Below are 25,375 nucleotides of genomic sequence, written 5' to 3' on the forward strand. Positions count from 1 at the left end.
GAGGGACTCATTGGGCTCGTCCTCAGGCGATACTCGTACGCTCCTTTTCCGCTGGCCCTGGATGCTTGCAATTACTATCATGAGTATGGCCTGGGGGATGCGGCGGTTGCTCGGAGAGACGCAGAGACACTATGGATAGTCCGATGCTGGTCCATCTCAACGCATCTCGATTACGTGAGCGGGCACAATGGAAAGAAGCACTGTCCCCTCCCGGTTCCCCTTTCTTCCCGTTCGTCGAATGATGATAGGGAGACAGCCGGGAAAAAAAAATACCACCGTGCTCCACCGCAGCCAAGGGACGGACACCCGTGGCTGAGGCTGGGATTGGATCTGGGGTGTCCACACCGGAAAAGCGCAAACCAGTGGGGTTGAAAAACCAAGACAACTTGCGGTTCACCGATCCCATTCCCCTCTTTCTCCTCCCCTTCCGGTCTGCACTAAACGCTTCTTTGCACCGGCTCGTTAGAAATCAGGAAACTAAGGTGCCTTGGCACGCTTCACTTGCTGGCAGTGGCAGTGGTGATCGAACCACACCCACATTGGGCTCGACCCTCTCTACACTCCACCTCAAGTCAACGCGGGAAGCTTGGGACTATGTCTGGGACTCTGGTGGACTCGCGGCCGAAGTGACGTTTGCCATGGGTATCGTGTTCAGGACCCGCTTGCTTTTTCGAAATCTCTGGGTCCGTCGGATCCGACGGGCTGGGCCTGGTAAGCGGGTTTACGTATTTTGAAATCCGGTCTGCGCTGCTGCTCAACTCGGGGGCACCCGCCTGGCTCACAGCGTTCAGAGTGCGATGCAATGATGGTTCCATCTGGAGATTTCGCCATGAGAGTAGAGCACGGCGGTACAGGAGAATGTGTGATTGCTTCCATGCTGAAGATATATAGATGCATAGATCCATCAATTCTGGTTTTGGGGTGGAGGGGGCAGAGAACCGCTGTAATTAGTCCCCTCGGTTTTGTAAATGCACAGGATGTTGGTAATGGGTGCGCCGACAGCTGTCCGAACCCGACGCAGCGCTCCTCATGTAATGTTGTATCAGAAAGACGCTTTGAAAGAGCCGATGAAAAGAAGAAAGAGACACGATCGCTAGACAAGACCAGTGGGCACGGAGGACTCAATGGACGCCATATCGCCGACCCGATGTGTGTAATGGGATGTCCCAGACAGACCCAAGGAAAGAGAAGGAAAGGGGGAAAAGGAGAGGAGGAAAGGTGGTGGGGAGAAGAAGGATGAACACCCGTCATAGAATAGGAAAGAAGCAGTATCGGTTTCAGCCACGGGCACTGCGTGGCCGCGAGTTCTGCGAGGACGAGTCATGGAGGGTATCTGGCGCGCGGGGGCCAACCATCCAGTCCTCCATAGCGAGCCATTCGCTCCAGCTGCGCTCAGCGGCCTCGATCTCGGCGTCCAAGGGTCCCTGCAGCGGACGCAGGAACGGGATGGTTTCCAACGGTAGTATGTCGTAGTCCTTTTTCACGGACGCCCAGCCGCCGCTCTTGGCGGCGAATAGATAGTTGCGCCGTTCTTGCTCGTGCAACGGCCCCACGCCGCTGCCCCAGTCGTCACCGAAGAATCCATGCAGCACTCCTGGGAAATCCATGCCGGTTGCGACCAGGCGGCGTATGTACGGGATCAATGAGACGGATGGGCCTGGTGGTGCGGGGCCGGCTGGGGCAGTCGCGGACAGGGGGTTGGAATTCAAGACCGGGTTAGGTTGTCGTTGCAAGGGCAGTTTGATGTTCAAGAAGGCGGATAGCGCCTGGACTGGCACGCTGTGCTGGGCATGGTCCAGGAAATAGCGTTGGCAGCTCTGATAGCGTGGGTACCATTCAAAGATGTCGAAGTTGTCCTCTGTGCGTCCGGGGGAGGCGCCGGCCAGCCCGATCATGGTGGCCGGGTCGAAGTGCGATTGTGAATTCATACGGGATGGCGATGACGAGCGTCTGGACGGCTCTACAGAGTGTCTGCAGTCAAGGTGGTATCTTAGCCGGGATTCTTTAGGTTGTGCGCCCTTGCCGGGTTTCTGGCGCCCTCCTCGTGTTGGGGCTGGCTCAGCGGGGCAGATCAATTCGCTTTTTCCCCAACAGCATCTGGAGGGGCGGTGGAAACCAAGCAGAGCGCGGAGAGAAGGAGGCCAAGAGCGAAGGGTGCACAGCAACTGGGGGAAATGGTTACTTCGAAAAAAGATCCCTACCTCGACGGACCAGGAGGGAAACTCGGCGCCGGGGGGATGAGGAGGCAGAGGAGGGCGGGGGAGCAGAGCGGAACAGATCTCTGATGGCCCCGAGTCCTCGGCCGGGTTGGGGCTTGTTCATGGACATCTGTCAGGGGAGGGCCATCGAGGAAGGCGGCTCATGACAAGGTTCGGCGGAGGGGGGGGGGGGGCAGGCAGAGGTAATGGAGATAGACCCATTGACGGGGCGGTTTATGAGGTAAGAGAATAGCAGACATACATGTTGAGAGGGAAGGTCAACGGCTGTCAAAGGAGCAAAAGGAGAGAGAAGAGCCCGAGAGGAGGAAGGAAAGGAAGGGGGTAGAGGCGAGGCCGGGAAGATGAGAATGAGGTCAAAAGAAGGAAACTTTATTCTGGAACGTTCATAGAAAAAGAGGGAGAGGGAGAGAAAGCGTGCGGAGAGTGGATTCCAAAGTATACGGAGTATTTTGAAGTATTTTTGGTTTTGAATCGGATCCATCAGAACGGGTCTATCCGGACAGGCCAATCATTGCGACGAGGGCCCTCGTCCCTCAGATCTCCCTGCCCACGGGTCGCAGGTGGATACTGGATCGATCTGGAAGGCTGGTCCCCCTGGTGGAGGGATCTTTGGACGGATCCTGGGATCATGGACTCATTGGGCGATGCATATCCTTCCTTCGTTTGGGAACCGGGTACCCTGCCTCCGCTGGACAGGAGGGGACAGGATTATCATGAGGTATTGGGGGGTTTAAGAAAAAAAAAAAGAAAAAAAGGGAAAAAGAAAAAAAGCCCAAACAAGAAACATGGTTCACTTTGTCAGATCCATTTATTCCCCTCCCTGCCCCCCTCTTTCTCCCCCGTAGCGGCAAATCAATCAAACTAGGGCATCTACCCCGAGCCTCTCCTCCGTAGGGCCTTTTTCTCGTTCTCATTTCTACACCGGCGAAAGTGTGGACTTCCGTCGGATCACAGCTTTTGCACATGTCCTGGTCCCTGGGGCTGACCCCGGCACCTGGTTACGCCATAGGTAAGGCGGCGTCCTTGCGCCGGGTAACTCTGCCTATATTTGAGAGATCTCATCGTCCAGTTCGCCATCCCTATTGGCTGATACAATCGAGACGGCGTCGATTCTAATAACCATCCCCCCCCCACCGGCCTCCTTTTCCCTGAGCTCCTGTCGACGCCTAGTTGCTGATGCAAGCGTCCCCATATTTATTATGGCTTTTTCTGTTCTAGTTTCTTCACTGACTTGTGTCTAGGCCTCAGAATTGGTTCAAAGAGCAACGAATAAAAAAAAATAGGGGGGGTTATTGCTTCCCTTGAGAACCGGGTCCTACCTTTTCGGGACGGCGGCAATCTACTGAGCGAGGTTGCTTTGCTGCAAGGTGCCTAGACTTGATTGGAATCGATCGTCCACGAGGACACGTGCCTGTGCATTCTCCAATCTACAATCTCCATTTCATTGTCTCTGGCCAAAAAAACGACTGGTCCAAAGGTGATCTCCCCCACTTCATATATGGTCCATGTGCCCTCTCCCTGCACATCAATATTATCTTGCATAACTTGACGGTGGCTGGCGAATTGATCATAATTGGCCATATAGGAAAGATCCTCTCCAGGTTGCAATTTACCGTGCCTATCCACCCCTGAATGGACAAAAAGGGGTGGTGGGGAGGTGATTTTCAAGGGCACGGCAGCTCGAGGGCTTAGCAGAACGAGGCACTGGAGACTCTCCCATGAGCCGAGAGGGTACTCCGTAGTCTACGATTGCGGCGCTGCACCGATTGGGCCGCGAAATCGTTCGTACTCGGGTATTCGACGGACCCAAGCACTGATCCTCCACTCGAATGGATCAATCTGAGCTCCCAAAAACATTAAGAAAAGAAAATAAACACATTAGAACGGAGGACAGAGCGCGAGGCGCCATTTCAAGCCCGCGCCTCGTTTTACCCCTGCAAGATCTTCGATGAGCCACTCAGCAGTCTCAAAATAATCACCATACTCCCCCAGTTGAGGGCTTTTCAAATGAGGTCACGCCTAAGCGTAAGCCAGGAGGGCACACGATCTGGAATCTCGAGGACCAGGCGCGAAGCAGGGACCACCCACCGAGCTGTGAGTCCAGCCCCCCCCCCCCGCCCCCTTAGCTCGTGAGCGGAGTCCAGCCCAACCAAGCTATGGGCCAATCGCACCGGCTTCCAGACGAGAAAGTGACCGAGCTGATTTCTGGGACGCAGTCCACACGAATCGGCCGTCCAAAAGCCTCGACTAGTCAATGGATTACCGCGAAGGGGCTTCCCCTTTTCTGGAGACGTACAGCGGGTCCCGTCGGCTGCAAGAAATCCGGCAAACTAGGGGCCCCGAGGGCTACGCGCTACGGTCTACCGAGGTAGGAGAGCCCGGACGTATTCATATTTTCTGGGGGGGCTTCTTTGACGGCTGGCTTGACAATTGTTTGTGTCTTTGTCTGGGAATTTGCCCTTTCAATTTGACGTCGTCCACCCTATTCCTTGCCGCCTATTTGCCACATGCGGAGGCTTAGATCCACTCCTTTCCCAGGGGCAGGATGGAGTCAGCTGATGAGGGGTCGTTCTGGCCGATCGGTTCGGTATAGAATGTTGTTCCAGTCGGGAGAGGCTGTCGTTGAGGAACGAATATCTCGGCGACTCTGGCGTCTTTCCCGTGAAGTTGTGATCGGCCAGCTGTCATCCTGAGATCAAGGTTCGCAGAGGCGATACGCTCTGCACGAATTGCTGCAGCCCGTGTTCCAGGAAATGCAGGAGGGCCACTTGCCATTTTCGCAGATCATTTGGCGCCTGAAGCGCAAGGTCTCATCTCAGCTTAGTTTGGCCGAGACCCACGAACAGCTTGACGTCGAGAGGTTTAGACCAGGAATGGACTCGAAGGATTGCGCGTGGCAGAAAGCGCCTATATCTGGAATATCGTCCGGTCTTCAGGTCCCAAATTTGGGCTGGGTTGAGGCTGCTCGGATCCACACTTCGAACACATTGTTCGCATGTGGTTAGTGGCCGGTGTTCATGTTCACATGCTTGAGCTACTGCGCTGCTGCCCGATACTCGGCAATGAAGCACGCATATCGACAATTCTGCCCGGTCGCTCTCCGTTGCGAGTTCATGACGGCAGTATCCGAGCACTCGATCGCAATGCCACCCTTCAACCTGCCTGGTCAGGATCAGGAGGCACGCGACTTATATTCGCCATGCACGATGAACTGCACATCCTGCCGCGCCGACCACTCGCACGCTGCACCGTAGAGAAGCATCCACAGACTCTTTGCCACTTTAACTTGAGCGGCACCCGCTCGGCGACCTCATGCAAGATAAGCATCCAGCGTGAGATCTATCACGCCATTAGCGCAGCACACCAGACCTCCCAAGAACATCAACCTCCTTCGTATCCCCGCTCACCACTCTCTCCTCTCCCCACAATCTCGTACCAAATGCCGTGATATGCAGCCTGCATACCGAGCGGACCATCCAGCGTAGAGCCCATTCCAAATCACCCGCCTATCAGCGCATGTGAGCATCCCAGTCGGCCCGGAAGGTGATCTATCCACCCTTCGCGACACCGCCTCGCACGCCTTTGGCACTTAGTGGAAAGATGACGAGCATGGCGACCGCCCGTGACACTTCCGGCTGTGGGTTGAGTAGGCGAAGTACGTCTTAATACTGCAGCCTGCTGCTTTTGCTCGTGTTAGTTCGCCCGCTCGCCACTGACGTTATGCATGGTCCAGCGCATCGTTGCGAGCCTGATCCAGGACGGGTAATCATGACGACAGATGCGATGCGTCGGGGTCGCGCAGGGGACATCATCTGCACTGCCGCGCCCGCACCGACACTCTGAGTTTTCCCCAGGGGTGATAGGGAAACTCGTCGTGGACGTCTTCCTATTAGTATTCGTGGGGTCGGGATGGAGTTGCGGAGTCCGCCGATGCCCATGGTTTTCCCGCTGCGGCCCGAGCCTTTGCCCGGCGTGGGATGGGGTTTACCCGGTAGACCATGGGACTGACGGTGGATCTGGTGAGTCTTGTTGAATTTGGTGTGTTTTGTTCGATGTACGTGCGAGAATCTGGGGTAGATGCGTATCGTGGTTGTGGGGTGGTTGCTGCCCTGGTTTGTTTCGGTGGGGTTTTCCAGGGTTGTTGGTGGACCGGCCATGTTGTCGGCGAATGAAGACGAAAAGTGCGGGGGTTTCTGTTTTGGTGTTTTGCCTTATCTCATTTCTGAGGTATGCACATTCTAAAGAGGGTGCTTGAATACGCTATGCTCAATTCGAATTATCATACAATGAATAGACCTCGCGCAAAGACTGAAACGGGTGCGGAGATTGAAAGGAATGAGAGGTCGTGGAGGTTGTCAAGTCAATTGATTTCCCTCCCAAAATATGAAACCTCCTCAAATGAATTCAACAATATCTTAACCTATTCCAGTATTTCCGGGAAACGGTGTCACCCCCACACTCTTGCATTGTTTCCCCAAGCCTAATGCCAAAACACACTAAACCCCATGAGCACCATCATGGGAATATCAATTTTCTGGCTTTTTATAGATACAATTCTTTCCAAATTAAATATTATTTCGACAAAGGCAAGATGCCAAAGAACCCGAAAGATCTGCGGGACGTTGTGGCTCTAGCATACCAGTGCCAGGGATATGAAACTTCATCCGCGGGCGATATTGATCAGGCAAAGACCATTCGTGATCAGTTATTTGTTACGACAAGATGACTGACTTGCATCCGATGTAGATCTAAACACGACAAGACAATGATTAATGGCAAGACCGGACGGCCATTTTTATAATGGTCAAGACTAATGTGCTGAATTGCCGTTGTGTCTACGACTGACGCTTGCTACGGTGTTGCTAGTGTTCCTAGATGCCAGGTTTGCTTCACATGCCGATGTGGAAAGGTTGTTACTTCAAATTGAGTATCGGTTGTGTCGCTGGATCTGCATCTTTCTTGGCATTAGAGCCCGAGCAGCGATCAGAGTGTCATAGGGTGACACTGGTCTCGAGACAATGTAGTTTCTATATTAACGATCGTTAATGTCTTCCATGCCAGAAGCGCAGAGATGCATTCCAATCTGGTAATCACATAATGCGCGCAGAAGGTATTTTAAATACACTGAAGCTGTATAGATCGGGTGAATTGTTTAGGGCAGGTTCGAGTGGTCGTTAATGCCTGACCTCTCCTGCAGGCGACGGGTTATGACGTGGTCGCCTATGTTGATTCGTCGCCCCATTTTAGACAGCTATTTTTTAGGCATCAATATTCTTGGAAGGTGAATATGCTGCACACTGTCTGCTATTAAGTCCATAATCAGGTGGTGCTCCTCACTGTGCTTTCCCACTATCTGTCCATCAGCATTTAACCATCAGCAAGGGATATTTGCGAAAATTTGCAGGCCTGAGAACGTCGATCTCCTCTTGGTTCTAGCTACGTATGCACCTATGGGATAACAGTCGGCTACCCTGACGAGCGGTGCGAATTACGAATCAGGATGTCTTCAACTTGCTCCAGTCCTTCAAGAGGCCAGTATAGTCCATCGGAGCAATTTGCTCTGGTGCACCGTCCTGCCCCAAGACACGCCGACGGGAATGTACCCGAGCCGAATGGTCAACAGCGACAGCCTCTTAAACGCCAACCCTCAGGCAATGATGGTACTTTGAGAAGTCGTCTTGGTCTCGGGAATTGGAAGTGCGGGCACTGCACTAGAGCAGGTGCAACTTGCCCCAACGGGATACTAAAGCAGAATCATAACAGGGAGCAAATTGAGATTTTGATTGCTTCCATGATTCTTCTTAGCCAGGAATCCCAAGAATTGACCACCAAGTTGGAAAGGCTTGCTCAGCTCGCAACCTGTTGGTTCCACCGACGCGAGGATCCACACGATATCCGAAAGACCAAATGGATGACAATTTTTCCCGCGCAGAGTAGTAATGTATTTTGTCTTGAAGAGCAAGTCAAAGCCATATTCGAGCCCGCTTCGACTAAATGCGTTGCAGCTGGGAAAGAGTCAAATACATGTGGAAAGAAAGTTGGAGGCCGAAAAGTTCAAAATTATACGAAAACAACTGGTACAATCATCAGACTCGGAATATACTTAGAGGATTCACAGATCAACGTTTACCTCGAGATTTTGGAAAAGAATGTCTACTGCTTAGACCACGAGCTTACAATGCCTCTTCGAAAAAGGGATGATTGGAAGTCGAGAATCCTACAAATCCGCGCAATAGCTGACTTGAAGTCGGACGTATCTGCTCAGCATCAAGTGCCCCATAAAACTGAATGCCAATCTAAATCCACTGAGCACTGCGACTCTCTTGATTCAAATGATCAACACACCCCAAGTTTGAGGGTTCCGCCCTCATCAGACGACAAAATTATGGCGTCTTTTCAGCCGGAAGAATTCGACACGAGTCCCTTCCATATTGTATCAAGAACGAATAGTTGCGACATGGATACCTTGAATGACTATATTCGGAGCAAAATTGACCGAAATCTGAGTAACGGAAATCGAAACCCCGGATATATTTATGTGTTTCAAGCAGAAAATGACCAGAGATTCACAAAAATTGGATATACAACTCATCCTGTGAATGAGCGCCTCGAAAGCTTGCGTTTTGAATGCAACAGGCAACTGAAGGTGCTATTTCCTACACCCCCTGAACTTGCGATGTTGGTTCCCAACGCTTTCCGCGTTGAGGAATTATGCCATGCGGAGTTGGTCGATTTTCAAGTACACATTGATTGTACAGGATGTTTAAGTGAGCACCATGAATGGTTTCGGGTCTCTCCAGCAGATGCGATTGCAGTGGTTGAGAAGTGGTCAGTATGGATGTACTCTACTCCATACGACCCAGCACTCGGAGGCCTCAAAGAAGAAGAAAAACGCAGAATATCAGCTATGAACAAGTTCATGAATGAACTAGCAGAGGCTGCTGCGGGAGAGGGCTTTACTGGCGCAGGTATTGGGACATAGCAGAAACTCCAGGCCTACGACTACTTGCAGCATAAATTACCTGTCTCAAAATACTGGAGGAGAACAGAGCGGGAGTGCTGGAGGGCGTTCTCCAAGCTCAAATGCAGGAGGCATTGGATAAGAGTTTCCGGGATCTTTCACACAATCTATTCTCAGCATGCAACAACTCCAGTTCCCCAGATAGATGCTGGAAAAGTACCGAGATCTTCCAGTGTCTCGCCTCAAACGGGTCCGCTACCTTGCGAAGAGTTCTGGGCCAGACACTGCCACCATCGAGTGCAATACCAATCCCCACTTCTGGTGCAGTTGCATTTGGCAACTTGCCAGAGAAATGATAAACGTGAGCCAAGCCACTATCGAGCTGTCGCCTCTGTACTATCATACGACTCGTTTGAAGCGTTTCATTCAGCAGCTTGTAATGAGGCACACCCTTGATTTACATCACCTGTTTCATGTTATAGCAAAGGAGACACCAGGAGGGCTAACAAGTCAGGCCGCATAAGAGGGGAATTAAGTTAGAGGTTTTCATCAGACCGCCAGGAACCAGGTTTAAGGTGGCCTTCCCTTCCCTCATAATTTGCAGAGACGTGCAATATGTTTCTGTGGAATTCAAAAAGATATCTCTCCCTACGTGTCATGTAATCTTATGTGGCTCGGTGCAGCACAAGAGGCGCATTTTTCAGCGCCCCTCAGCTTGATATAGATCGCCCGATAGCTGATCTGTGCTAAAACCTTAGATATAGGGGCAGAAAATGAGTTATCAGGTGTGTTTTGGGTAAGAGGATATCGAGAATGACCGCAATGATGTATATATAAGCCTATTCCTTTCTCTATAATAGAGGGACACGATATCATATCTGCAAATCACTTCGCTCAACATTTCAAAATGACAGACCTAGCCCTACAGGCACACATTACCGATAAACATACCTCCGATCATCAAGCAGATCCAAAGCAGCCTGCCGGCCCTGCTTTTCGATCATTAACCTAGCCTTCACCGCATCAAGTTCCCGCTCAGCATTAATCCGCGCCCCCTCATGCATAATTCGCACACGCTCTACCTCCGGCTGGTGCGGTGCCGATGGTAACATCTCTCTTGGGATATCACCCCACTTTGACCAGAGGGGGAGTCGATAATTGCGCATTGCACGATTAAGATCGCCCCATGCCCCGGACGGGTTAATCAGGGCACCGCAAATGTTCAGGCTTGTCCAGCCGTGGAGGGTAAGCATGGGTTTTTGGTTTCCGGATACGGAGGGAACTGAGGACAGGATGTGCTCCATTATGACGTGCTGGGAGTTTGATAAGATTGAGCGGGGGTTAAATGGGGATGCTGTCGGTGATGAGGCTGGGGTTCGCGGGTGTAGGACGAAGTCGATGCCGTAGGAGGTGTAATGGTCTGCTAGTTCGCGGTCAGCCACGTCGTAGCCTCGGGGGTTTCTGGCACGGCTGGCTTTCCCTGTATCGTAGGTGTTAGGAGACTGTGTCAAGGGAGGATGGAAGGAAGTAGTAGGGCATTGTACTAACAAACATTGTGGCTCGGGGCCGCACCACAGGCATCGATGTACTCTGAGCAGGTCTCCGGACTGAGAAGGCCGGTGCGTTTTAGGTCCAGATGGTGGAAGAATTCTTTAATTAGGGCGGAGAAGCAGGGAGTGGGTGTCATATCTTGGTTGAAGAAATAGGTCCACCCAGAAGGTTGATATTGTTGCTGATGTTGCTGGGGTTGTTGATGTTGTGGGTATTCCTGATGGTATTGATATTGGTATTGTGATTGCTGAGACTGGGTCTGTTCTAGCTGTGGACGCTGTGGTGGCGGTGGCTGTTGATCCTGGGGATATTGTCGCGGTTGTGGAGGCTTTTTATGTTGCTGTTGTTGTTCACGATCTTGCTCGGTGCTTTGCTGCGGCGTATCTGGCGGTAATGGTGTTGACGGCTGGGAGGAGCCTGGTCTCGACACCGGTTCGCCAGCACCTACTTCAGGTTGGACTTCTGGCTGCTTGGTCGGGCGAGGAGGCTTCCTGGGCGGCACTTCGGTATCTGGAACAGCAGAAACGGGCCTTCGTCGTGGAGAAACAAGCGCGGCTTTATACACGCCGCTGACAGACTGAGTTCGTACTGGTGGAGGAGGCGGGGCTGGGAGATAGCCGCTATGCTGGTATACTGAAAGAGAATGCGAGGCACCATCTGGATGCTTCGGGGGATAGTCCTGCACGACATAGCAGTTGGCACATAGGGTGATGGGTGGTGAGCAAGTGCTACATGTTAAGCGTGCTTTGGTAACCTGGATAAATTCCTGGCAGGAAGTGCACTTGTAGAGCAGCATGGTGGGCTGGTTGAAAAACTGGCGAGAGATTATCTTGGCCATAGGTCCCTGGAGGTTGCTCACTCCATATATAACAGCAACATAATGTCGGGCACTGCCCCATGGTCTGCCCTGGCTGAGGGTGGCTTAGAATTCGCATAGTGATAAGTGACAATGAAGTATTAGCAGCTTGGCAACGCCTCGTCTTCTAGTTAAGGTGAAAATAGCCGAACTCCTGATTATCGCCCCTCATCCCCGCCTCTAGCACAATTACAGTAGCCTGAAATCAATTAGTGCATTATTTTGTCCAATAACTTACAAGACTAAACTGGAGGACATATTATCATTGGACAGAAAGGCTCGACGATATGTTAAGAGGTTATCGAAGCTTTTCTGGTTAGCTCCAATGAGTTGACGGCTACGGCGGATTATAGGGATCACTGGGTCAAGATGCTTAAGCAGCTTTGAACCACGATAATTAATAAATAAGTACCACCCCTATTATAATGATATAGCAGTTTATAATATACGGCCGAGGCTACCGGGACTTCCCTAGTGCATCCGAAAGTAGTTTAGTACATCTTGGTATTTGGGTTCGAGAAACATTGAAAGAGTACAGTATAGGTAGTAACAACATTTTCCGGGAATACTGTATCGCCCGAGGATACTTTGTTAATATTAATGCATATCAGCCAAGACATTGCGATCAAAATGCAAGAAACTTATCTAGCTGTCATGTATGTTTCACACTCGACTTGAGCAACGTCAACCCAGGGAGCATCAGATGGGAACTATGCAAAATGAAGCATGTACAAACCCATGGTAATACAAATATTATCAACTGAATCATAAGCTAGGCACTGATGAAGTTAACATATAGCAAAGATTTGGGTATCTACACTCTTCATCGCCGTCCAAACCCCCCTCTTCCGATATTATAATCGCCCCTCCATCCCAACCCTGCACACTAACAGCCTCACAACCTCAAACTACAGATCCGCATCTCGGAGATTGATAAGATAGCCCTGCATCCGCACCTTGCACAGCCTAGAAGAACGGAGACACTTAGCTCCTTTCAGCCAACAGGAATCTCGAAGCTCCAGCGGATCCGGATCTACCTTAGGGTTAGTCGCTTAACCTGTGTCCCTGGACGCACCTGGCGAGCGTGGTGGTGCATATGATGGGGGGACGGGAGGGCCGGGCACATGTGGGGATCAGAGTTAGCGATTAGCCGTTTCGGGAGGGAAGTCTGGCCAGGGTGGACTACGCAGCATAAAATGCAGTATGCCCGGGAGGACTCGGTGTGTTTACATGCAGAAGGATGTTAAAGATAACGAGATTCAGGATCAGGACCGTAGTCGGATTTTTTGGTCCTGCATTGACGGGCTTTGCGAGGGATCCACGATCCAATTCAAACGAGGCAGGGAAATTGGAAACTCAGCGGCGACGTCGACGACGGTGGCGAGGCAAGCTGGCAGGGGTACGCAGAACGCGGCTGCCGCCCATAAAGCATACTTGCGGCTTGACTGCGCCTGGGTAGGGTCGGTGCCAACTCTACGTACTCCTTCACCGGGGGCCTGCCGGTGATTGGGCCACTGCAGCAAATCGGGGCAATCTCGAGCCTTGGCATCATACGACAGGGTTCGGGGTACCTGGCCCGAGCCCCGAGCCCCCGAGCCCACGAGCTCACGAGCTCACCCGCGGATGAGGAGCCTCTGAAACACATCAATGGCACGGGTCAGAGCGGCTGGGCGCCACCAGACAACAAGTGCGCTTTCATGAATCTAGTACTACTAGCATAGAGGCCGGAACGGAGTACTCAGTGTAGAGCATATGTCAGTATACAACTCATACTCCGGGTGCGTAGTGTAGGACAGTATTGCGATTCATGCACAGACAGCAGTTCTCTTCGGCTCGAAAAAAGATTCATCGCCGATGGCCCCGAATTTCGACCCCTCCAACCCCTCCTTCATTGACCCCTCCATGCCATAGTGGCGTGGAGAAATATCGGAGGAAGGGAGGGGGGGCCGCATTGGCAGTGCCGCGTCTGGGGTCCGGTGAAGAGAGAGCCAATGCATTGAAAGAAATATGGAGACGTACACACACCCAAAGGGACCGCTGATAAAGGCAGCAGTGGCCAGTGGGCAGCGGGCATAGTTCCTGTGAGTCAAGGGGATTGAAAAATAAAATCAATCGATCAGATATAGTGGTGGGGACCCTGGGCTGGGGCAGGATTGCCAGTCAGTGGCGGGCATTCCATTATTTAGGCAATTAGGTACTATGTTGGAGGGTTTATTCGTTGCTCATTCGTTCGCGAGCAGTTCCAAAATCCACACCTTGCCAAGCTTGCACGTCCGAATGAAACCGCTGCTTGCGGGATTAGGTCACGTGGTATGGACCGAAGGCCAGTGGCGGATCCACGAAAAGCAGCCAGTCGAATGGGTGACCGGGGTGCACGAGAATCACGGATATCACTGAATATGCACCATCAGGCACGCGACCTGGAGACAATACCCTCCGCATTTTGTCTGTGGCTGGCGCTGCTCTGGGCCGGCTGTTCGGAGTCTAGGTTACATTAGTGCCCGTCCAGTTCGAGTCCACTGCACCGGAGAGGACCGATCCGATGGGGAGGTAAGAGTCGCAACCACCACACCCGATCGAAATGAACCACGAATTTGACTCGGAACAAGTAGGGTGGCAGATCTTGGATCCGAGAACGGCATGCCTCGAGTGGACGGGAAGGGTGTGACTGAAAGGCTGGCAGGCGAAACGCAGCCGCCACCGCAGATAAGCAATCTGTGACCTTAAAGGATAAGATAAATTTGCCTGGTGGGCCCCGAACTTCGGCCCTTCTTCCCACGGAAAGCATTGGCCCTGTGCAACTGGACCAGCGTGTCGCATGGCGTATACTCCTGCTCTGTCACCCAGTCCGTTTAACCGTCGACCCGTCGAAGATCGCTTTCCTTTTTCCCCGTGCAAGTTGCCCGGCCTGTCTCGTCCGACTCCGGCAGGCTGCTCCTCCCCACCCCTCTCATCTCCATCTCTGGCGCTGTATATAACATTCCCTGTTGCCCCCCGGACCAAGTGTCTTCCCTCCTTTTCTCTCAACTCCTCAGCTCTCTCTCTGTCTTTCAGTCTGCTACTTCCGAGCACCTGTTAACCTTAATCCTTCTCCTTGATCGCCGCGCGCCGATCATCGACTATACCCCAAACTGAAAGCAGAGCATACTAAAACCGCCGAAATGACCGCCCACAACCTCCCCAGCGAGCCCGAGTTCGAGCAGGCCTACAAGGGTATGTCTCAATCGTTCCTTGAATTTAGAAACATTTTATGCCGAAAATTTTTATGCTGGGGCCAATTACCCCTCCTAAGCCCTATTGCCCCTCCCCGAGTTAATCCATTTTCCACCGGCATCCACGGCAAGTGGTTCTTCGGGAAGCGGCTCAGCTAATCATTCCGAACCCACAGAGCTCGCGTCCACTCTTGAGAACTCCACTCTGTTCCAGAAGAAGCCTGAGTACCGCAAGGCGCTGCAGGTCGTCTCCATCCCCGAGCGCATTGTCCAGTTCCGTGTTGTCTGGGAGGATGACAAGGGTCAGGTAAGATCACAACCCTCGAGCAATCATCCGTCTCCCATCTAATCAATTTTTTCTTCCCTTGACCAGGTCCAAATCAACCGCGGTTTCCGTGTTCAGTTCAACTCGGCTCTCGGCCCCTACAAGGGTGGCCTGCGCTTCCACCCCTCCGTGAATCTGTCCATCCTCAAGTTCCTCGGCTTCGAGCAGATCTTCAAGAATGCCCTGACTGGCCTGAACATGGGCGGTGGTAAGGGTGGTTCCGACTTCGACCCCAAGGGCAAGTCGGACAACGAGATCCGCCGCTTCTGCGTTGCCTTCATGTCCGAGTTGTGCAAGCACATCGGCGCCGACACTGACGTGCCCGCCGGTGACATCGGTGTGACTGGCCGTGAGATCGGCTTCATGTTCGGCCAGTACAAGAAGATCCGCAACCAGTGGGAGGGTGTGCTCACCGGCAAGGGCGGCAGCTGGGGTGGCTCGCTGATCCGCCCCGAGGCCACCGGCTACGGTGTCGTCTACTACACCGAGCACATGATCAAGTATGCCTCGGGCGGCAAGGAGTCGTTCGCCGGCAAGCGCGTCGCCATCTCGGGCTCCGGCAACGTCGCCCAGTACGCCGCACTCAAGGTCATCGAGCTGGGCGGCTCCGTCATCTCGCTGTCCGACTCCCAGGGCTCGCTCGTGCTCAACGGTGAGGAGGGCTCCTTCACCCCCGAGGAGATCAACTCCATCGCCGCTATCAAGGTCGAGCGCAAGCAGCTCGCTGAGCTGGCCTCCACCGCCGCCTTCGCCTCCAAGTTCAAGTACATCCCCGGCGCCCGCCCCTGGACCAACATCACCGGCCGCATCGACGTCGCCCTCCCCTCCGCCACCCAGAACGAGGTCTCCGGCGACGAGGCCAAGGCCCTGATCGCCGCGGGCTGCAAGTTCATCGCCGAGGGCTCCAACATGGGCTCCACCCAGGACGCCATCGATGTCTTCGAAGCCCACCGTGAGGCTAACCCCGGCGCCGCTGCCATCTGGTACGCCCCCGGTAAGGCCGCCAACGCCGGTGGTGTCGCCGTCTCTGGCCTCGAGATGGCCCAGAACTCGGCCCGTGTGAACTGGACCGCTGAGGAGGTTGACAACCGCCTCAAGGGCATCATGGAGGACTGCTTCAAGAACGGCCTCAGCACTGCCCAGGAGTACGTTACCCCCAAGGACGGCGCCCTGCCCTCCCTCGTTGCTGGCTCCAACATTGCTGGTTTCACCAAGGTCGCTGAGGCCATGAAGGACCACGGTGACTGGTGGTAAATCAGTTCGCCCGGTTCATATTTATGAATTGAGGTCTGATATAAAAAAAGAAAAAGTGTTGCCCTCTTGGCCCTTCTTTCCCCTTTTGGTGGAAAGGGTTCAGTGGTTATGCATTTATTCAGTGTTTCCCTTTTTTGTCGAGCGGGTATGGATAGAGGCGCTGGTTTTTTTCACAACTTCCCCCCTTTCTTGTTGCATTTGATGATATTCCCTCTTGAGCATCGCTGTTTTGGTCTGCTGTTGGGATCGTCATGATGATAATGAAATTGAATGATCTATTTTCAAAATACTTTCACCTTTTTTCGTAACGGTTTATCTTCCTTGTAAGCTGTCTCGGTTGAACGAATGATCCTCGATGCAGCCCCGCAGAGCGCAGGTCCAGGATCGCAGCAGAACGGGCAAGAATCAGTGTTGAAACCCTGTAGGACCATATGCTTGAAAATTATGGCAGAGGGTGGCTGAAATGTTTTCTATTGTGCTCCTGCCCGCGGAAGACCTAGTGGCGATGATATTGTTTTCGAAGTATTTTTGTTTTCGACGATGGTAAGCTAGTGAGTGGAGCATCATTTGTTCTGGAAGTCATGTTTGTCTACTGGGATGCTGTGTTTTCTCCGCTATAATTGATGAAGGATATCATCGGATCGATCCAGTAGCTGCACAACATGAGGTGGATCGGACTTATTATCATGAGCGACACATTTCCGCCGGTTCGGGGCAAGTAGAATAAGAACAGCAGTCATCACTTTCAGGATAAAGTATCTATTCTGGAGCCTCTCATTCGATATGCAAGAATGAACAGGATGTAACAGCGGATATGTTCTGGTATGCTTCTCAAGCAAACACTAATCCTTTTATCGCTGTTGATGGCTTATTGCAGCTAACAGACCTTGAGAGTGTCAAGAACTCTTCAGATCAATGCATCAACGGTATTTCTGAGGACTCTGACTCATCCACCCCTCATGAAGGAGCGATTTTCTACGAAGGAGGATCTTCCGTTCGCCTTGAGCTGTGTAGTGAGGCAATAACTTTATGCGGAGTACTTTGTTGACGATAGACAAATTTAGTATTTGTTTCAGAGCGATTATACCGCTTTACCCAACGGTAAACTCGCAACCGAGGTGCCGGACGATTTATGCCTTCACGCGGAGTTCGGAAAAAAGTAAACGACTCGGTGACCTGATAATGTGCTAGGGCTGGGTTCATCAAGCACAAATTCGGGTAGCAACACAAGCATACTCGTCACGACCGCAAGTGGTCCCTACTTGTCTTCGATGCCTACCTTTCATGCACAGTCCTGGCTTTGCACGGCATGTCTATTCGTAATTTTGGACCGAAGTCTTCGATTCATAAGTCCCAAAGGGAGATAAAGCCTGAGTGTTAGCAAGGTTGAGGTTCATCCCCTTTGCCTGCCTGTCTTCTAGGCATCACACACGTGACCTTTCTGTAGACTAATCACGTGACCATGTCCAAACAGTCCCGATCATCCCTCCGCCCAATTGAGGATGGATTCCGTTCATATCGAGGCACCATTGTACAGCATGACTTCATGATCGAGAATTCGATTGTTTAAACTCAGCTGTAGGTGCTAATATCTGTTATGCCCACCAGGCTTTCACAATGCTGCCGGACATGGCATCATCCGAACAGTGGAGGACCTTCGTCCAGCGATGTCTGGCACATCGCGTAGACGTCGATGAGTTCAAGGGCCTCTCAAAATTGATGCAAGTTCGATCCCCTTTGAAAGAAAAGGATCTGCTTGATCTTCTCCTGGGGGCCCGCTCCGCATCCAGCATCGCGTGGGACCCGCTCCTGCCAGTCTACGTCGACGGGCTGTGCAAGATCGGTCAGGTGAAGGCGTCCTCAGCATTGAATTGTCTTCTGGCGCATTCGTCTATTCGCGGAAAATCAGAAACACCGCGCAAGGCTTCGACCTTGATGACGGATATCAAGGTCATCCAGGATGTCATGCTCTCCATCTCGAGTGGATTGGTCCCAAAGAGGATTGCGGAGGCGGCTGAGCTTTATGATGCGGCTGTGGAGTGGATTACGGCTGTTGTGGAGTGGCACAACAACAGTATCTTGCAGCAGGGTGGCGGGCTGATGAGCTGTCCTGACGCGGTGTCTTTGTTTGAGTCTCTTGGTATCTTGCTTGCGGCTTTGTCGGGCACCTCGAAGGGCCTAGAAGTATTATCTAGCGACTACCATCAGGGTATGCTCCCATCACATGTAGATGAGAATTGAGGTTGATAATGCTAATGCTTTTCTAGGATTGAAAACAAAGCTGGGCCAGGCTCTCACCTCGTATGTGCCTTTGTGTGTCGACGTGTCCTTGCCTCTTCGGCACAGGCTGGACGCCCTGCAGAAGGAGTTTAATCTGTATGGAGAGCAGCCATCCAAGCAATTGGATCATCCGGCTATTGAGGGGATGAATGTTGGTGCCCTCCAGTTCGAGGCTTCGGTGATGGACGGCCCGGTGATCAACACTAGAGCTGGTCTCTATGTGTATCTCAATTCCATGGTATGACATATTGGGTCTCTCTTGTCGACTGTAAAACTGATTTGGGCATAGCTTGTAGGACGTCCTTTGGTCGATGACTCTATGTTGATCAATTACCTGACCAACCGCTATGAGGTGAGTCCTTTCCCCCACCTATCCAATCCGTCTGTTCTCGGAGGGAGCATTCAGTCACCTCAAAAATATGGCATCTGACATATCCTTAGGGTCACCAAGAAGTCTTGGTGGAGGAAATCACCACAGCAGCCTTCGACGTCTTATCCAATGGCGTCAACCGCAACGAGTCTAGCCGGACGATGTTCCTGTTCCGGACTTTCCTGGTCAACAAGCTCCCGGCATTTTTTGCCGCAATGACAGCGGCATCTATGGTGCCAATTCCGATGGAAATGTGTATTACTCAAGCATTAAACCGCCTCGACCCGAATGCATTCCCGTCTTTCTCTCAGATGTTCTCCATGCAGGGAAACAGCATCCTCTCAGACGCCCGCCAGGAGTTCCTGTTTGCCTGTGCATCTCACAGGCTGATTCAGGAGTCTAGCATTGAGCGGCTTCTAGGAGAGAATCCTATGCAGACTGTGCCTGTGGGTGGTCCTTACCAAAAGGATGATCTTATCTCACAGATCCACAACAATCCTGAGCGCGCTGAGCAATTGATTGGTGAGATCGAGTCGATGGAGGGCAATGCAGGCGCGATCGTGGGCGCGATTACTGAGGTTTGTACTAATCACCTCACTCAGTACCACATAATTTCTGACTCCCCTGTATAGGTCATGTACAGCCTCTGCAATCAGAAAGAGACAATGACTCTGAAAAACATCTGCAACTCCCTATCCCGGCGCCCACAGGCCCTGGATGTCATCCTCCTTTTCCGCACCACAAAGCAGGTCGTACAACCTCTCTGCGCTCTGCTGGATTCCTGGCACTGGGATGAAGACCAAAGCGAAAACCAGCCGGTCTACGATGAATTCGGTAGCATTCTACTGCTGGTGCTTGTCTTTAAATATCGCTATGACCTGAGTCCCGCCGACATTGGGATCTCAAGCACTGACTCGTTCTTGTTGAAACTGCTGGATCGGGGCTCTTGCAGCCAGAAGCTGAGCGAGCTGAGCGAGAAGCAGAACAAGGATCTTGGTGCGTGGATCGCGGCTTTATTTATAGCTGAGGGTATCAATGAAGAGACCATGTCCACTTGTAGTCCCCAGGAGTTCTACATGCTTGTTGCGACCCTGTTTGATCAGAGTCTCGGGGTGTGCGAGTCAGAGAAAATGGATTTTGAGACACTAAAGGGCGGATTTGAATGTGGGTTGAACAGCCGATGACTTTATCCACCACCTTCTAACCTGGTACTAGATCTTCTCGAACCCTTTTTACTTCCATCCCTGGTTGTGGCCCTGATATGGCTTGGCAATCACATCTGGCAATCGGAAACTGAGCCCGAAATCCCCCTGAAGACTCTCTACTCTTTAGTCAAACCCAGCTCCATCTCCGGCGAAGCGCAAGCCATTCATAAAACCGTCCTGAATATCACCGCTCGCCCGTTGGAAGAACAACTGAAGGACGTTCGAACAAGACATCAAGCCCGCCAAAATATTGACAAGATCTCAGATATTAAACCAATTCTAGATACCCTCGACCCATATCTCTCCTTCCGGCGCGTGGGTAGCTGCCACCGCTCCGAGCTCGAGGTTTGGGCTGCCCCGACGGCAGGCGGCTTCCCAGGCAGCATCCGCAGTACCCTGCAATCCTTAGTTTTATGGAGCACCGGATCAGGAATCTCCATGCAGCCACAGTCCTACACGCACCGTCAGCTGCTCGCCGGGATCCGCATCCTCGGCGCTGCGCGCATCCTCGGCGCATTGATTGATGAACTGAAACAACAGACCGAGGCAGGCAGCGGCGACCTTGCCCTAGACGTCGCGGCGGCGATGGTCTGCGCCCCGATGGCTGAGTCCTTTGCCGTGGACCAGAACATCTGCCACCCAGTCGATCCCACCAAGGAATCGCTCCCCCGCTGCGCTATCCTGACTCTCCGTGATGCCCTCACTCTGCAGCACGACAACGTCCCCAAAATCTCTGAGAAGGACCCCCTCCGCGCAGAAGTTATCGTGCGCCTCTGGCGCCGCGTCAGCGTCCTTGCCGCCCCGCCATCCCAGGTATCCAACATCGACGTTAGCAACATCATTCAGAACATGGAACTCGGCGTCGAGGGCCAGGACCGCATGGATCTTGAGCACACAGGCGCGGGTGCCGGCGGTAATGCCGTTGGTGACGATGACCCGGAGAACCTCAACCAGATGCTGGATAAGGCTGCGGCGGCCGCGGCAGCCGGAATGGATGGCGGTGTTGGTGTCGGGCAGGATATGAGGCTTGATGCTGGGGTTAGTGGGATGGATGCGATTGACGATGTGCTCAACGCGGCGGACATGGCGGTGGGTAATCCGGAGTTCCTCGACTTAGATATGGAGGGCATGTTTTAGCGACGGATCTGTTATGTTTGATTATTCTGGGGGTGCATGAGCAAGCATTTGAATATATCTTCTTGTGCAACCCTTCGATTCTACCAGGCTACCAGAAATTCTGTGCGTCTTCTCTGGAATTGATCGGTTTTGATCATCATTAAACATGGATATCTGTTTGGACTTGATTTGGCTCATTGAATTGCAGTCTAGCTGCACATGAAGACAATATATTACGGCACATTCGTTGTTCCTGCGTTATCTCCCATTTTCATTACATGTGCCTTCCATTATCGTAGATTCTGCGACCAAACTATTAGCCACGCACCAGCCGGTGGTATCTCAACGCGGGGGGCACATACAGACGTTCAGTTCTTTCTCAAGCTTGCTGGCGAGCTTGGGGATTCCTGAGTGGGGGTACATCTTCTCAATCAGGTCCATCGGCTTGGGAATAAATCCTCGACGCGACTCAGTCGGCACAGGGGCGGCTACCACAACCGAGGAGAGAGTAATAGCGGCGAGAATGGCAGTTAGCTTCATTGTGTCTCGGTTGTGAGATGTCTATGATTGACGAGGCACGCGTCAGCTAGTGAGAACCATCAAACTATGCTGCCAGGTGAGAAAACTTACCAGCAAATGAAGGGATGAAAGAACTTGCCTAAGTGGATCGGATGTATATGCTGGTTGACGTCGATCGCGAGGTGAAGTGCATTGATAATGGTCCCAGGCAGTTCGCTCTTAATAATGTTCCAGCGGAAACTACCGATCACAGGGGCGTGATAGGACAAGAATAGTTCATTCCAGTGGGAAGGAACTTCGGCGATCCTGGAATGAGGAATTCATCGAACGCGACGCCTCAAGGAACTCGGCCCTACGGTAAGCCGGTTAGTAGTGTACGTTGGTTGTCCTCATCCCAAGATCATTTCACCCGAATATTCAGAAGAGGGTCCTTTCAAACGGACTAGTAGATATTGTCTTTTTGGTTCCCCTGTGGTATGAGACCGTTAGCCGTGAAGGTTGCTAAGGTTGCTCTGGCTTTTGGCGGTTGATGCATTCAGTCTTGGTATTTGTTGCGCGGCACGGTGCACGCAAGGGATGCAATCATATCTGTCACACACGAGCTTAGAGTTCGCAACAAATGTGGGCTATCTGAATGAAACACTGACATGTTTTGTCCTCGGCCTTGCGCAAAGTATATCTTAAACCTTGTTGAACCGAAGTTCACGTGAGGTGCAGGTGTGGTATACCTACGTATGATTTAGCAGCGCCTTCACGCCGATATATATTCCCATCGTTCTCTTCCCATATTTTGAAATCCGTACCGAGCCGAGAATAAAAACACCTTGAATTATGATAGTAACCACTTTCGTACGTATTGGTCATAGAATAAGACACTGGAGGACCGTTCAGGTATTTCGAGGCTGTGCATTATTTAAAGCTTCAATAATATATTCCGTATAGGTACAAGGTCACGAAAACCAAAGCAGGCTGCTAAGAGACCTATGCCCGCCGATAAACCAAAATAGCTTAGGTGCAATGAAATATACATCTACAATTAAACTACGGTCTATTACTGTGAAGTTTCAATCCAAATATATTTGCTCTGTGAAATTGTTGTGCGGTTTCCCAAGTCACCTCGAACAAATCCCACCCAGCTACCTCTCTGCGAATTTGTCAACCAGCTCAACAAGTTTCAATCCTTCATGTCAATCTTCACCGTAGTCGCATATCCCAAAGACTGGTTCCTGGCCCTACAGTATGTGCTTAAATACTGGCGCCGAATTACTTCATTTTTTGGTCCAAAATGTCGGGTTTAGTACCCAGAAGTGGTTTGCACCGAGCGCGGGGCAACGTGCACAGCGCACCATGGAACCTAGGCCGTCATGTTCCTGCGAGTCTCAAAGCCGTGCGAGTCGGCCCAGGCACGGGCTGAAGACCTCCCACGGGGGCGGGCGGTACCAAAGAGGGCAGAACGTACGCACCTTCCTGATTGAGCGAGCCAGACCCATCTCAAGCTCGACAACGCTATCATGCCGTGCTCCTTCAGCGACTTGCGAGCGGATGAAATTTCCCACTCTTTCCCGGTGGCACAGAGAACAGCGAACACGAAACCGATTCGCCAGAACGAGGCGACGTGTGGCGGATTTAGGTCGAACCCGAGCGTGCGTACCACGCGCTAAGTCACGACGGCGCCTTGCACGTGGCTTTTCCTGATTTCTTGGTATTTTGATGCGCTTCCGGCGTGCTGGAACTTCCTGCGCTGGAAAGGCCCCGCCTACTGTAAGATGTAGTAACTTAATCCTTCCCGCCGCGAAAAAATGGGGTGAGCGTCCCGAGAGAGTGCGTTTCTACTTGCAACCTAGCTCTGCATGAGGGTGGGAACCCTGTTCCGCTCGCTAGGATTTGCTAAGCACGAGTTGACACCCGACGGATAACCATCAAAATTTTTGTGCGGAGAGGCCAAAACCCACCAAGGAAACGTGCGCCGCAAGAAAAGACATCCAAGGCATAGGTGTCCGAGTTGCAGGGCAAATGCTCGTGCGCAACGCTGCAGGAACACGGGTGATGCACACTTTTTCACGGGCGCCGGGAACACCCTTCGTCTCCCTCTCGATTTCCTGGTCTTGAGATTGGCTGTGCTGCCCGTTTCATCACGAACCTCAGCACACGCCCCGGCCGGGGTTTGGTTTGCCGATCGGGTTGCCCTTGGGGGGATTTCCTATCAAGGAAGCCAGTCCTTTCCTGTGGAGGTGTTCTGGGTTGGATGATGGGGCGCGGATCAGATCCCTGACACAAAGGGCCGGACTTTAAACCTTTTCCAGGGACCATCCGGGGAATTTTGTATCTCTTCCTGCATTGCCATCCGGGCTGCTGAGGATTTCAAATCGCAGAAGAACGCTCTTTCTACAGGGTCGGAGGTTTCTCCTACCCTCCTTCCTGCACCCGCTGGATTCCTGTCACGCCGCGGCCGGCCGGGGTGTAAGAAAAATCACCCGATAGCCTACCAAAGAAGGGATCGACTGTGTAAATCGGTTGGTCGTCATCACGGGAGAGGCACGAACAAAGCCAAGCCCCGCGGTCCTCCTGCCGTGAGTGGCAGACATTATGTGCCGGGCTGGGAGCTGGACGCCCACTTGATCGTCAATGCAGGAGCCCCACACTCGAGCGAACTCTTGGCTCGCGATGCCATCACGCAGCCACTTGGGGCTAGTGGGTGGTTGCTCGAACAACAAACTCGGGGACCGCGGGAGAGAAAGGGTCGATAGGCCATGTTTGTGGAAGGGTGTACTTTGCACGGTTGAAGCGAAATACTATCTTCCGGCTCTGTACAGTTCGTAAAGCAAACCGACAGCATCGCGCAGGCAGTACCCACCACACGACGCGGGGGCACACGCAGGTAATAGGTACAGTGTAGATCAAATTGCCACTCAGCATGGACGCGCATTGCCCTGCGCCTGTCTGGAGGTGGCGACAGACTAAACATAGAGCAGGCGAATCGTGTGGTGGAGAAGCGATTAGGCGTGGAGAGCAACGAATGTACAGTATGTATACCGCGTACGCCAGGTACTGTAAGAGACAGAGAGAACTGTGTGTCTGGTAAGTAACGTACGGTAATTCAGATTTCACGTAGAGGCTTCTTGCCGAGCGACTCTTCCCCGACGGCCATTCAGTCCACTTACGATTCAATATACCGCCAATAGAGGGTCGTGACTGAATTATGGGATCTTCTCCGATACCACTGCGTGATAAGCAATCGACAATGGCCCGTTGAACAAAGCGAAAACAGGTGGACCAAGCTCAGGACCCAACGCAACTGCGCCCGTCCATTACGTCGTCGGCCGAACCATTGGGCGCGAAGCGTTGATCGCCTTTGTCCAGCGTCCTGTCTGGCGCAGAATATAGTGCTGAACCTCAACTTGTTGGTAAGAAAAGGGGCCAAGACCTATCATGTCACGTTTTCCATCCCGTCCCAAGGACCGTGCTGCGGAAAGGGTGGGGGGCGTTCCCGGAGCTTGATGCTGGGGA

At 52.4% G+C, this 25,375-nt stretch overlaps 6 protein-coding genes across 6 annotated transcripts; 3 read left to right on the forward strand and 3 right to left on the reverse strand.

The window, feature by feature from the left end:
• Positions 1–1,277: 1,277 nt before the first annotated feature.
• Positions 1,278–1,895, reverse strand: N7482_002229 (uncharacterized protein; the record flags this gene model as incomplete). The annotated part of the gene is made up of 1 exon (XM_056684354.1): positions 1,278–1,895. One exon carries the CDS (start codon positions 1,893–1,895, stop codon positions 1,278–1,280), a length of 618 nt encoding a protein of 205 aa, XP_056547960.1.
• An 8,220-nt stretch (positions 1,896–10,115) lies between these two features.
• N7482_002230 (uncharacterized protein) lies at positions 10,116–11,527 on the reverse strand (the record flags this gene model as incomplete). The annotated part of the gene is made up of 2 exons (XM_056684355.1): positions 10,116–10,660; positions 10,729–11,527. The coding sequence occupies 2 exons, from the start codon at positions 11,525–11,527 to the stop codon at positions 10,116–10,118; spliced, it is 1,344 nt and encodes a 447-aa protein (XP_056547961.1).
• Positions 11,528–12,783: 1,256 nt separating this feature from the next.
• On the forward strand, positions 12,784–13,308 carry N7482_002231 (uncharacterized protein; the record flags this gene model as incomplete). The annotated part of the gene is made up of 3 exons (XM_056684356.1): positions 12,784–12,807; positions 12,931–12,986; positions 13,047–13,308. 3 exons carry the CDS (start codon positions 12,784–12,786, stop codon positions 13,306–13,308), a joined length of 342 nt encoding a protein of 113 aa, XP_056547962.1.
• A 1,440-nt stretch (positions 13,309–14,748) lies between these two features.
• On the forward strand, positions 14,749–16,378 carry N7482_002232 (glutamate dehydrogenase; the record flags this gene model as incomplete). The annotated part of the gene is made up of 3 exons (XM_056684357.1): positions 14,749–14,800; positions 14,976–15,106; positions 15,173–16,378. 3 exons carry the CDS (start codon positions 14,749–14,751, stop codon positions 16,376–16,378), a joined length of 1,389 nt encoding a protein of 462 aa, XP_056547963.1.
• A 1,617-nt stretch (positions 16,379–17,995) lies between these two features.
• Positions 17,996–21,370, forward strand: nut1 (putative RNA polymerase II mediator complex subunit Nut1; the record flags this gene model as incomplete). The annotated part of the gene is made up of 6 exons (XM_056684358.1): positions 17,996–18,587; positions 18,646–18,896; positions 18,948–19,010; positions 19,100–19,606; positions 19,661–20,192; positions 20,244–21,370. 6 exons carry the CDS (start codon positions 17,996–17,998, stop codon positions 21,368–21,370), a joined length of 3,072 nt encoding a protein of 1,023 aa, XP_056547964.1.
• A 269-nt stretch (positions 21,371–21,639) lies between these two features.
• On the reverse strand, positions 21,640–21,889 carry N7482_002234 (uncharacterized protein; the record flags this gene model as incomplete). The annotated part of the gene is made up of 2 exons (XM_056684359.1): positions 21,640–21,651; positions 21,716–21,889. The coding sequence occupies 2 exons, from the start codon at positions 21,887–21,889 to the stop codon at positions 21,640–21,642; spliced, it is 186 nt and encodes a 61-aa protein (XP_056547965.1).
• Positions 21,890–25,375: the final 3,486 nt, after the last annotated feature.

Source organism: Penicillium canariense (assembly GCF_028826845.1).
Source record: "Penicillium canariense strain IBT 26290 chromosome Unknown utg000001l_segment0_segment0, whole genome shotgun sequence".
NCBI classification, from domain to species: domain Eukaryota; kingdom Fungi; phylum Ascomycota; class Eurotiomycetes; order Eurotiales; family Aspergillaceae; genus Penicillium; species Penicillium canariense.